Raw genomic sequence first — 11952 nt, 5'->3', positions numbered from 1 at the left:
CTGGGCTGACACATCCAACAAGGCGCTGTATGCAGCCACTACCAGGAGGAAGAATGTGACAGTGAACAGCAGAAAGGCAGGCATGCAGAGAGGCAAGCAAAGATCAAAATAGTTGTCAGAGGAGTTATAATTAACCAACATATACGTGGTGTTTGAAAACTGAAAGCAGTTTCCAACTGAAGGCATTGTTAACAGCAGCAGCCCTTTTCTTGTGTTGCCATATCTGAGTAGTGCCTTTGCAAGTAAGGGGAGTCTCATGGTACATGAGCACTTGCAAAGCATGAGATAGGGGACAAAAATCTTGCTAGAAATTTTTGATGTAGGATTTAGTAGGTTTCTTGAAGCAATGAATGTGCAGACTTCTGGGTCTTGCTTCCACTATCTCTTGGAGGACTTATTATCTGTTCACCTGTTGTTGGTTGTGTTTTGTTGCTGTGTTGTTTTGTTTGTTCGTTGCAGTCTGACACCTACACCTCCAACAGGCATGGTTGAGCTGTTGCATGTCTGTCAGTATGTCTTTCAGCAACTCAAGTTGCAGCTTCAGGTAATTGTTTTCCTCTAAAAGGGCTTTGTTCAGCTTCAGAATTTCACTGGCCCTTCCTGCAAAAGGCATACCTGCAGGCTGATGGAAACAGGAGCTGATCTCATTTTCCCGCTTTCATTAACAGAAGATAAATAAAGCTGTGTTCAAGTCTGCACAGGGAGATCAGCATGCTGGGTTTTGTAGTCCATCTAGTAGAAAATGGGCAAAGAGGGGGCCTCTTGGGTAGAAACCCACTGGAGAAATTAATTGTACAATCGTCACATGGCCCACATCCTCACTGAAGTTCATGGTGAACAGGAATGGGAGCACAGAGCCACACAGGGCTGCGTGAGAGATGCCTGCAGAGAGATGCAAAAGGCTGGGCAGAAATGTTAAGTATTACGTTAGACCAAAGGACTAAAGTAAAGCTCTTCTTTGAAGCTTGCTACCTTCTCAGACATTTCTGCTTGGAACTAGCCATACACTGTTGTTTGTTAGGTTTCTTAAGTTTCTTTCCTGAGCAGCAAAACAGTAGAGGAACTCTACAGCTCTGGTTCAAGTGTTTTATAAGCATCTGAGCAAATGGAGACACATTGCATGTCTGGAAGTGATGCAGATGCTGATCCCCAATTAAACTTTGGAGATACTATTGCAGTGCAAAAAGTAATCATCAATAATTCTGTTACTGGTTGTCTGCCATATCAGAGAAGAAAAAAAACACCACCAGCAACCAGAGTCTAAATACCTGCTCTGAAAGGATGACAAAACTTCGTCCTGGTCCAAATGCTGTGTGGTCTGTACATTTCCCTCTTTCCTAACTAGAAGTTTTCCATTTGTTCTACTGTAAGATTAATCCTTCAAGTCTGCCACAGCTCAGTCGTCTAGACGTGTTTTATGCTCCTTGTGTTTGCATATAAGCATGTATAATTCAGGATCTAACAGTTAATCTGCAAACCTGATTATCTCTCACCAAATGCTGCTAGCAGCTGACTTGCTGTATCATTTGAGGTCTGAAAACAGGGAATATATAGAAGTCTCATACTATTAAGAGTTAGTTTCTCCACATGAGACACAGAAGCTCCAGAGTTGTTAGAACCTTTCTGTCCCTACCATAGCACTAGACGCAGCCTCTAGCTGTGATAAATACAAGCTAAACAATACTATTAAATATGCATGCTGTGTGTTCTACCATATTAGATAACATGGCCACATTCATGATCTGCTCTTTTTTTCAATTTATTGCTTTGCTAATCCAGCCTCCAACTCCCTTTTGTTATGGGCAAATCCAAAGCTTTTTGGTTACACTTCATCTTTCCTTTCTTCCTTTTCACCCCTTCTGTCCTTATTCATTACTTTGAATACGGTGCTCTGCAGCAGAGGCTGGGCAAGAGCTCATGTTTCTGTTTTCCTTATCAAGTTTACTGAAGAGACAAGTCTGTCTGGAAACCAATTAGAGAAGCTGCTACACTTTGCTGAAGATAGAGGCAGATACCAAGTCCTTCCTTTTCCCTGAAGCTGTTGTCCTGTTTGAATCTATCACCCTGCCTTTATACCACCAGGTCATTCACAGCTTATGCTCAGAGCATCCTTCATCTCTGGCAACGTGGAAGAATTGCCTGTGATTGCATCCTCTGGGAATGCAGCTACAGCAAGAGGAGTCCTCTCCCAGCACATCTCAACTGTCTGCATGCTTTGCCTGACTGAGCGTGGTGGGCATGAGTCAGCTCTGAACCAGAAGCCATCTGGCCATGCTGGGTGAGCTAAAAAGGCTGATCTCTGGGAAGGCTGCTTCTGGGCTCAGGCAGAACATTTGCAGCTCTTTGGCACTTTGGCATTGCATCTGCCAGGAGGGAGGTGGGCAAATGTCCATGTGCATCCACTGCAATTGGCTTTGTCTGCATTTCTTTATTCCCTCCCAGAAGCAAAATGAGCTGTAAATCTGTAAATACTTTACAATGAGGGTGCCCCAGTCTGGTCTTGGGGGAGTGTGCTGCATTATCTACGTAGCTGGACAGATAACAGTGCAGTTCTAGCACACAACCCTTGCCAAACTCATTATTCCTGGGAGCATCGTGACAGACAAGGAGCAGCTTCCAGGGACACAGGCAGGGAGGGCTGCAGGCACTGAGGCAGGGGAACCACGAGGAACCCACTGCAGCCGATGAAGCCATAGATCTGACCATGACGTGGAGTCACGAAATGAAGCCTGTCTTAGTCTTAGCCCAGGAGCAGCGACCACCAGAGCTCACTGTTTTCATGTTTACTGACCTGGTGATCCCCACCTCCTGTCACATGTGGTAACACTGCTCTGGCTGTGTGGGGTCACTCTGTTTTCTCCTGTTGAGTGACACAGTGCCCAAGTGATACAGCTGATGTATCCACGTGCTCTGTGCATTTCCTGAGTGCTGGCTTTGCTTTTGCTCTTCCTACCTACCTCTTGGTTTTAGACCTGGCAGAAGCAAGCCATGATCTCCCCTAATCCACCGCAGCACGTGTCCATGCTCTCCTTCAGAGGTTGGATTAGATCTCACCTACTCATGTCTACTACAGCTCTGTCCTAACCAGGAAAAGATCAATTCTTTGTGCAGCCTGAGAGGAGTTATTTACTGGGATCTATAAAACTGGTGAAGATTAGGCAAATTTTAACCTTTACATGTGGATTTTCCTGGCCTCCCTATCTTGACTGATAATACACAAAATGGCGAACAGCTTTGGTTTTGCTTGGGTTTTACCATGGTATCTAATCCAGGAATGTTCTTTCGCTGTAGGCAGTATTTACCTGCCCTTCCTGGTCCGCAGGAACATCCACACCTCCCTGCTGCCCCTCTCTGCATCCCTGCACCAACACTGCCTCCCCATCTCGCCAATCTCCACCAGCACCGTGCCAACCTCTTGGTTTCTGCCGGTGCACGTGCACTCCTCGATTTCCTCGGAGCAAAGCACTCCTTGCTCTGATGCACACTGCTGTGGTCCCTGCAGCCCCTGCTCATGAAATGGGTCGCAACAGTGGTTATTCCCGTTGCACAACTTCCTTCCCTTTTCCTTGCCCTCGAATGTCAGCAAATAAAACGGAGATGAGCCGATAACAGCATCGGGGTGAGGGAAGGAGGGAAAGGGGAGGGAAAGGGAAGCTTCCCCGTGCCGCTGCCGAGCTTCTTCCATTGGCCGCTCTGCCGGGAGCCGGAACTGTGGGAATAAAGACCCATTGAGGAGCTCGGCTGCAAATTAGCATCTGAATTCCGTCGCAGCTCGTTGTCAGATGGGCAGGAGTTGGGTTCTGGCCTTGGTCTCTCAGTACTGATATACAAAGGTGGCTTTAAGAGGTTTGCTCTTTTTTTTTTTTTTCCCCCTAAGGGAAAGAAATGAGCTGTTCGAAATATGAAAGTTTTGTTTCCCTTTTTTCGTTCTTCAGCTGTCTCCTTCCCCTCTCCTTTTGTCCTCTGCTTCATCCCCTTTCCCTCATCAGCCTGAGCTCTGTCTGGGTACTGTCACCCACTCTGACCTACTTCCCTCCCTCCCCTTGGCTCATGGATGTTGGTGCTATGGGAACCTTGGTGCCATGCCAGCCACAACACCAGGCCACCTGCTGCACCCTTTCTTCCTTCCCAGCTCAGCAGGGCTGCATGTGCAGCACTCCAAGGAGATCCTCCCTCTGGTAACAACTCATTTTTCCTGCTGCCAGCTGCATGGCCTCCTCTGGACCCAGGCACAACATTTGGGTGCTGTGGGCTGCATGCTGCCTGTCACCAGACCTCTCTGTGCATGTATCCTGCATAGCTGTCACATGTTGGATAGGAAACTATGTGTGTGCACCCTTGACGTTTTCAAGATAACAAGAACTTCTTCAATGGAGCATGAAAGCCCTACAGGGGCCTCAGTTTCTGCACATGCACACGAATCCAAGCATGCATGCACATGGCCATCCCTGCAGGGGTGCCAGTGGCTTTGCTGGTGGGCAGAGATCTGTGCCCCCATCTCCCCGCTGTGCACAGGGCAGTGAGACCTGCAGGAGGGAGGCCTGGTTTTGAACTTTTCTCAGTATATAAGGATTCTCACTGCTTCTCCATGCTTCCTTAGCAGTTTGCGGAGCTCCCGTTCATCCAGCTGCAAATTTCCTTCCAACTACCCCGGGGCTGAGCTTCTCTCCTGCTGGCAACAGGACAGGGAGCAGGAAGATCCAGGAATCTGTAAGGCAGGGGCTCTCAGGTCATTACTGAGACATGTCAGGATGATTTCTGTGGGACTACAGGACTCCCTCCCACCAATAACCTTAATAGCAGGGCTGGATGAAATGAGTCCAGCTTTGTGCAGAAGACACAGAATCCCAGAACCATCTAGCCTGGACCTTCGAGACCACCGATTCCGAGCACTAAGCCACCTCATTCAGTGCACCATCACGTACTGCATGGCATTTACGACGACATCTATAACCTGCCTACCCCGCATGCCGCCCGGCCTCGTGTGCGTGGAGGAGCAGCGGGACGTTCTGTCCACCCGGGAGCGGCCATCCCCGATCCCCCCGTTCCCTCGCCCCACCCAGTCTCGTTCTCTCGCTCCCGGTCCCGCTCCCCCCGGCCCCGCAGCCGCGTGGTGCGGGCGCCCCCTGGTGCCCCCAGCGGGGTGAACAGAAGCTCCGTCGCTGTGGTTGCGGGTGGGCGGTGAATCCTCTCACCTACTCGTCCCCCAGCTTTTGAACCTGATAAATCCCAAACATGGACGTGGAGTCATGGTCCCGATCGAAGTTTTTGTTTTTTCTGTTTTGCTATCCTGGTGCAGGAGGAGCAGAGCGATGGCAGCATCCCTGGGAGAGGGGAGCAGCTCTCCTCCTGCTGCAAACCCTTCCCGGGCTTGAGGGGGGGGATTTCACATCCAGGGGGTTCCTGTAAGGTTGGAGCTGTGACGGAAACTTTGCACAGATTAGTGCTGTTAGTTTTGTTTGGAATTGAATTGTTTGCACAGATCCAAGAGCTTGAAAGGGAAACAGACCGGGCTCTGCTGGACAAAGCAATTAAACCACAGGGAAGGAAGTTACGCAATTCGCAAAGTTCATAACTTCCCCAAAAAGTGCCTTGTGTTCTTCCAGTGTAAGATATGACTGTCATTGGGGAAGGAGGGAGCATGACGGGGTTTACAACCCTGTTAATCCAGCAGCACGCTGATGCTGCTGTTCTTGCTGAATTTGGTGAAAGGTTCCCGGTGCTGAGGGCTCAGAGCACCTCTGCTGTTCCCTGAGCTGTGCACTGCCAACCCATAGGACCGCGTTTCCAGCCCTGTTGTCACAGGGGCTGAGCCCACCTGAAGATCTCTGCACTGCTGAAAACCAGCTTTGCACTACTACTGTCCCCATCCCTGCAGGGAAACCAAACAGCCCTGCACCCCAAAACACAGGTTTTGCCCTATGCCAGATGCAGACCCATGAGGACATGCACAGCTCAGCAAGCTCAGCATCCTTTTATTGGCAGCAGCTCTTGAGCATGTTGTGTGCAGCAACACTGGTGCAGCACAGCCAGCAGTGTGCAGGGACCTCCTCTGGATCGCCCCTTATCTCTGCCCTGCCCCAGCTTGTGGGTGCTTCCTCAGAAATTCTCTTCCTGGCTGTGCACCATGGGAGGCTGGCTGGGCTGAGAAGAGTTTACTTCTCCTGTTTTCCAAAAATTCTCCTTGCTTTGGAGAAGGTTTGGCCATTGGTCATACAGAGCAGCTAGGCATGGAGTGCTGGGCACAAACAGCCTTCAGAATGGCCCTGTGGCTCTGCCATCTGCACAGGTGTTGGAAGCATGGTGAGGTGGGCTTGTAGATGGGGGCAGGTATGAAGTGGTGATGCCAGTGACGGCCAGGAGCATCACGCTGCAAGCAGCCGGAGGACATTCAGACCCACATAGTGAGAGAGAAAGAAATGCAGGAGGCCCAGGGTCGCTGCTGCGACGAGCACCCAGAGAATGCCGGTGCTGAAGTAGATGGGGGTGAGCCTGGAGGGGGAGAGACAGCATCACTGTGCTGCCGTGGGAATGCCCTGCTCCCACCGAGGGCTCTGAGAAGCAGCCCTGGCTCCAGCCCCATCCCGTGGCCGTTGCCCATGCTGTGCCCAGCACCGGTTCACTCAGCGGCCCCAAACAGCTTGTTTGAGCAAACTGTGACCCAGCAGTCAGCACTGGCTGGAGGTGTTACCTGTCTGAGGATGATGCTCTGTATCCCATAAAGTAGCAGTAGCGGGAGTAAAGATAGAGCAGGCCCAGGGCTGCAGCCAGACCTGTGGTTGAGAGAGATCACAGTGACCACGCCAGAGGATTTACAGAGCTCCCAAATGTAGAGCAGAAGGAGAGGAGTAGAGGCAGTGCCCACTGGCTCTGAACTCCTTTCAGACAGTATTGCTGCCTAATTCATTCCTCAGAAGGTGAGCAGGACCCGAGGACAGAGGCAGCACTGCAGACCTGGCACCCAAGCGGATGTGGGGCTGCTCTCACCTTGGTGGAAAAAGAGTCCAGCCTGCCACAGGAGTGCCACAAAAATGGGAAAATACTCTGAGGAGTTCACCCTAGAGGGAAAAAGAAAAGTTATAAACAAGGGAAAGGAGGAAGATCATGTAGGACACAGGACTGACAGCAGAGATGCTGAACTTGGGCAGTGCCCCTCTTAGCCCCACTCGAAAGCTCTCTGAGCTCACTGAATCCCAGTTCTGACCCTTATATCCATTAACTGGACCCCAGAGAGGTAGGCACCTCCAAAGTACTGCAAGGCATCCCAGAAACTGAACAGCAAAGCAAGGGAAGGGTAGTGCCTCCGGACAGGAGTGCTGCAAAGCACGTCTTGAGAGGAGTTTCTTACTGTGCTCGAAAGATCCGTTCAAATTCAGGTGGGCCTGAGATGTTGGGAGGAGAAATGCCAAACGTGCGCCTGGCATGGATCACCTGGAGGAAGAAGTAGGCTGCAGGAGAGAAAGGTGGCATGGGTCAGTCATGGGGATTGGCCTGGTGCCAGGAGGCTGCCGGGAGCTAAGGGGGAACGTCCTGCAGCTTCCTTCTGATCTCACAGCCCCACATTCCAGAGAGAGCTGGGCACATTCAGACAAGGCAAAGGAATGTACCTGTGCAATGGTGAAACAAGCAATATGCAGTCACATACAACCAGTGGTTATCTGGTTTCTTTCTTCTATAATCAACAAATCATCTATCATCTATACAAGATATTAGGGAGTTCAGCTGCACTTTGTTGTTGCCATTTCTTTTTTTTTTTTTTTTAATCTTTGTTTTTTTCCCCTTCTAAATTCTGATAGCCAAGCAGAGGGAACCGATGCCACAGATAAGCCATCCAGATGCTGAGGTCTATAGTCATGCAGTGTGGAGCCCTGGCTGAGTTTGAGATTCCGTGCAACCCACCTCATCCTGTATTATGCTATGATCTACACCAACTTCAAGAGCTACTGCAAATCTGTGTTTCAAATAAGGAAATTCTACGTGTTTACAGAGAAGATCGACCAAGAGATATCAAGACAAAGGAGGTGTGTTAGTTCTGGGGAAGGGCTTTTAGGAGGCTGGCGTGCCAGGCACTCTTTTTTTTTTTGTTTTAATGTTTGAAAACCACAAAAGATATCACTCACTGAAAGCAGTAAAGTGGCAGCATGGCAGCAGAAACACAGCATGGAAGTGAAAGGAAATAATAGAGGTATGGTAGACCAACACAGGCGATATCTAGGCATGGATATATGATGCCCTACCTTGCTCCAGGACCCCAAGAACCGTCACGGCAGCCAGCAGATGGATCTGCTCCAACATAGCGACACTATAAAACCTGATTTCCCAAGCAGGATCTCCTCTAGCCAGGTCCAGTCCTTGCTGATGCGTTGGTTGATGGTGGTGCGGGCAGCACAGGCTTGCCCTAAGTGAACAGAAAAGTTCAGTATGCAGCACTACAAACTAGGACTGCAGCTTGCCCGCTACTTTGTGCACAATGGCAGATAAAGGTCCGATGGAGAATTCCACTCCCACCTTCTCTTTTCCAGGAATACAATATGAGGAAGTGGGAAAGCCAGCAGAAACCTCACAGGAGAGATAAGAGAGGAGAATGAGGGGACGGATCTCAGCAGCCTAGCTAGCTCTTCCCTGGAGTTATGGGTCCAGCAAAAGCCAATGTACGTCCCTCCTTCGATGCAGCACAAGAAACTGCAGCCCTCTTAGCTGCTCTGCGCTGCTCATAGCACAAATCACCACGTTTGGGGCATGCAGACCCTGTGCTCAAGTGCACGCGTTGGCACAGAACACAATTGTTGCACAGGTATGGCACCAAATAAAGCCCCACGTGAAAACCTACTGCAGATGTAGGACAGGGTGTGAACAAGTGCAAAAGGTACAGATCTGCTTTGCATAGACCTGGGGTGAGTCCTGTACAACAGTCAGACAGCGAGGGAGGGCTTTGAATCTCTTCCCTGTGCTGGAAAGGCTGGGAGCTGAGCACTTCTGCCTCCCTCTCTGTCCTCAGCCAAAACAACCCCTGTGATACACATCAGTGAGAGATTAGTGGGAGTGAAATCCAGCACAATCCATCAGGATGTAGCAACAAGAGACCGAGGGCATCACATGCATGTGATCACAGCAGCACTCGCCGGTCCCTGCCCAGTGCTGGCAATGCTGCCCCTGGACCCCGACTTCGTGTCCTTCCTTTCCATCACTTGAAGAATTTGCCTTTGGTCCAGGGAGAGGTGAATGAGGTTTATGACAAAGAGCTCATTAATCTTCATTATCACAGAAAACAAAATCAGATGGATGCAAGAGGAATTGCACTGTATATCCGACGTCATTGATGGACTTTTTAAGGAACAATGGGCAGGCTCTGGCTTTGTGCCTCACTAGCAGATAAAGTCACTCAGAGTAGTGACACCAATGTCCCAGCTTGTTTCTCAAAATACCAAACACCATTTTTCAAGCTTCAGCTGTAAGGCTGTTTTATATCAGAGCTGATTCACTTCCGTTTCACCAACTGTTTAGGAATATGAGGGAGGTGGTGGTTTGTTTTTTCAGCTCAGCTGTCAAAGAAATGAAGGACTTTCCTGTGCCAGCTCAGAAAAGGCAGAGGTCTCAGTGCACGGTGTAGTTTCCTTTTCCCTCATCTCCTGGCTGATTACAGCCTGCTAGCAAAAGAAAATACAAAGCACAACGACTGAACAAGATCTGTGCTCACACCTCAGCGGTGCAGCATGACCTGAGCTCAGTGCACGTAGGAAGACTAGGCCAGGAGGTGTTTCAAAGGACCCTACAGAGTGCTCCCATTCCCCAAATCATCACTAGTTGCAAAACACTTCAGATATCATCTGGAATAGTCTGAATATAACAAGGTCAGTAAAATATGAATGAATAAACAAGCACAGGCATCTCTCCCTTCCTCCCTCCCATGTAACCACCATTTCTCAAGCTGCCTTTACCTCCTGCAGACTACCACATTTTTCTATTTGCTGTTTGTGACCACCACGACTCTCCATATTTTCCATTCTCACCCGGCATTAGGAGTGGGCATTGGCACTCCCTGCAGGCACTAAATGCCATCTGAGGGGACTGGCCCTGGTGCCCAGCATCCCACTGATCACAGGAGCCACCAGCAGCCGCATGCGTGGGTCCAGGCCGGGGCCTGCAGGTGGGTTCCCCTTGCCTCCACCACCATCCCACTAAGTGCTCACACCTGACTCAGAGGCTCTGCGGTCCCATGGCAGCTCACCCCATGCTCTTGCTTGGGCATGAGGCTCACGAGGCTGCGAGCAAAGGGCTTGGTGCCTTAGGGTGTCTGAGTAAGCCACCGCATCCCCAGGAATGAGGGAGGCAGGAGATTGGGTGGGATGTCACTGCTGTCACCAGCCACATGCAATGACACTGGAAGAAGCATATTGCAAAACCTCACCCTCCAAGGCTGGCACAGCCGAATTTCCTCCTGTTTGATGACAATGCTGCAGTTGCAGGTCCAGGCTGGGTATGGATTTAAAGGGTTGGAGCTAAAGGAACGCTGCCTGCTCCTCACTGCTGTGCCACTTGAATGTGGCACAATGCAGAATCACTGCGCCTCCCACTGACTCATCGCAGGACGAATTGCTCTGTGCCCACGCTGCCAGGGCTTCTGCCACCACCTCCTGCAGCCATTAAACCCTCCTACCTCCTAATTACCACTTTCAGATCAGTGCTGCAGGATGGTTCATGATGCTTATCTGGATTAAGAGTGATCTTGGAGGAAAAACAAGCAGCACAGAAAGCCCAGGGCAGCTTTTGGCAGCAGGGTGCTTTGCCATACCTGTTTTTCCCTGGCAGCAGTGGGGCGAGGAGAAGCCAGCAGAGCCCAACGACGTCACACACAGCAAGATTGCCCTGGAAATGCATTCCATAAAACGGCGACAGGCCAAGAGCTCTGTTAGCAGAAAAGGAAAAAATTTGCATCTGATCAACTCACCCTTCAGCTGTGAAGCACAGCGGTTCCTTGACCTTCCAAAAATCACAGAAACACAGAAGTGTTTTCTAATACAGTTGGCACTCGTGCTTCCTTTTGCTTCTACTTCTGCAGCTGCTGAGCACATCCAAACCCGAGATGGTTGAACTGCATGTGGGAACAGTCAGTGCCTTTCTAGCAGCCACATGGAGAGCAATTTTAGTTCAAAAGGATTAAAAGCTACATGTTAAAAAAAAAAAAAAAAAAGTTTTCCGTTCAAAAGTATTCAAAGTCCCACAGGAAAACAACAACAAACAAACAAACAAACAAAACTTACCCATAAAGAAAAAAAAGAGGTTTTTGTGTTCAAAAGATGAGCCTCCAGGCCTTGGTGCAGCCAGCTGGGTACCCCTTGGACTGGGAGGGGTGCAAATAACCAGCAGCCTCTATCTGCAATCAGCATCTCTTGAGATGTCCTCAGAATTCTTGGGTTTTGCAGCTGCAAAAGGAAGTGTAGGATGAAAATATGTGGCATGAAGACAGAAATTCATAATTTCGTCCCTTGATAATACAGCATTGGCCAAGCTCAGCCAATCCTAAGGAGCAGGGATGGCCGCAATTTCTGCTCTGCAGATGTTACCGAAGCTCCCTGGAGGCTCAGATATCACTTTGATTTGTGCACAACCCAGGCAGTTTGCAACAACTTTTGAGGGCAAAATCAGTCTTCTATGGGATGCCTTAACCATGTCCCAGCAGTCCTAATGACAGTGATCTTCATGTCAGGAAGGACAAAGTGCTTTGTCAGCAATAGGAGGGAGCTTCACTATAAAGCCTTTGGGAAACTATGGGAATGAGTATGTGGTACTCATTTTGTCAGGGATAATTTAGAAAATATTTTTTTTAATGATTCTTTTTTCTAAAGACATTTGGTGACCTTTATCTGTATGAATATTACATCTGGCCAGAGGGCATATCCATATATAAACAGTGCTAAAGTGCTGCCTTTACTCACCTTACTCAGCATCAAA

General features: G+C 49.5%; 1 protein-coding gene across 5 annotated transcripts; it reads right to left on the bottom strand.

Annotated features, from left to right (window-relative positions):
• Positions 1 to 5955: 5955 nt before the first annotated feature.
• LOC100551070 (leukotriene C4 synthase-like) lies at positions 5956 to 11952 on the bottom strand. 5 transcript variants are annotated; one of them, XM_085237053.1, is made up of 8 exons: positions 11937 to 11952; positions 11262 to 11423; positions 10793 to 10906; positions 8238 to 8398; positions 7349 to 7448; positions 6988 to 7058; positions 6692 to 6773; positions 5956 to 6492 (listed from the first exon to the last, which is right to left on the bottom strand). In XM_085237053.1, exons 3-8 carry the CDS (start codon positions 10876 to 10878, stop codon positions 6366 to 6368), a joined length of 627 nt encoding a protein of 208 aa, XP_085093179.1. In that variant the 5' UTR covers positions 10879 to 10906; positions 11262 to 11423; positions 11937 to 11952; the 3' UTR covers positions 5956 to 6365. The 5 variants fall into 5 exon arrangements, with proteins under 5 accessions (XP_085093179.1, XP_085093180.1, XP_085093178.1 ...); XM_085237054.1 differs by lacking the exons at positions 10793 to 10906; positions 11937 to 11952 and adding an exon at positions 10949 to 11164 and having other exon boundaries at positions 11262 to 11435; XM_085237052.1 differs by lacking the exon at positions 11937 to 11952 and having other exon boundaries at positions 11262 to 11435.

Source organism: Meleagris gallopavo, chromosome 15, assembly GCF_905368555.1.
Source record: "Meleagris gallopavo chromosome 15, MGAL_WU_HG_1.1, whole genome shotgun sequence".
In the NCBI taxonomy this organism is placed as follows: domain Eukaryota; kingdom Metazoa; phylum Chordata; class Aves; order Galliformes; family Phasianidae; genus Meleagris; species Meleagris gallopavo.
The sequence above is the reverse complement of the archived record's forward strand: the minus strand, read 5'-3'. Positions and strand labels throughout refer to the sequence as shown.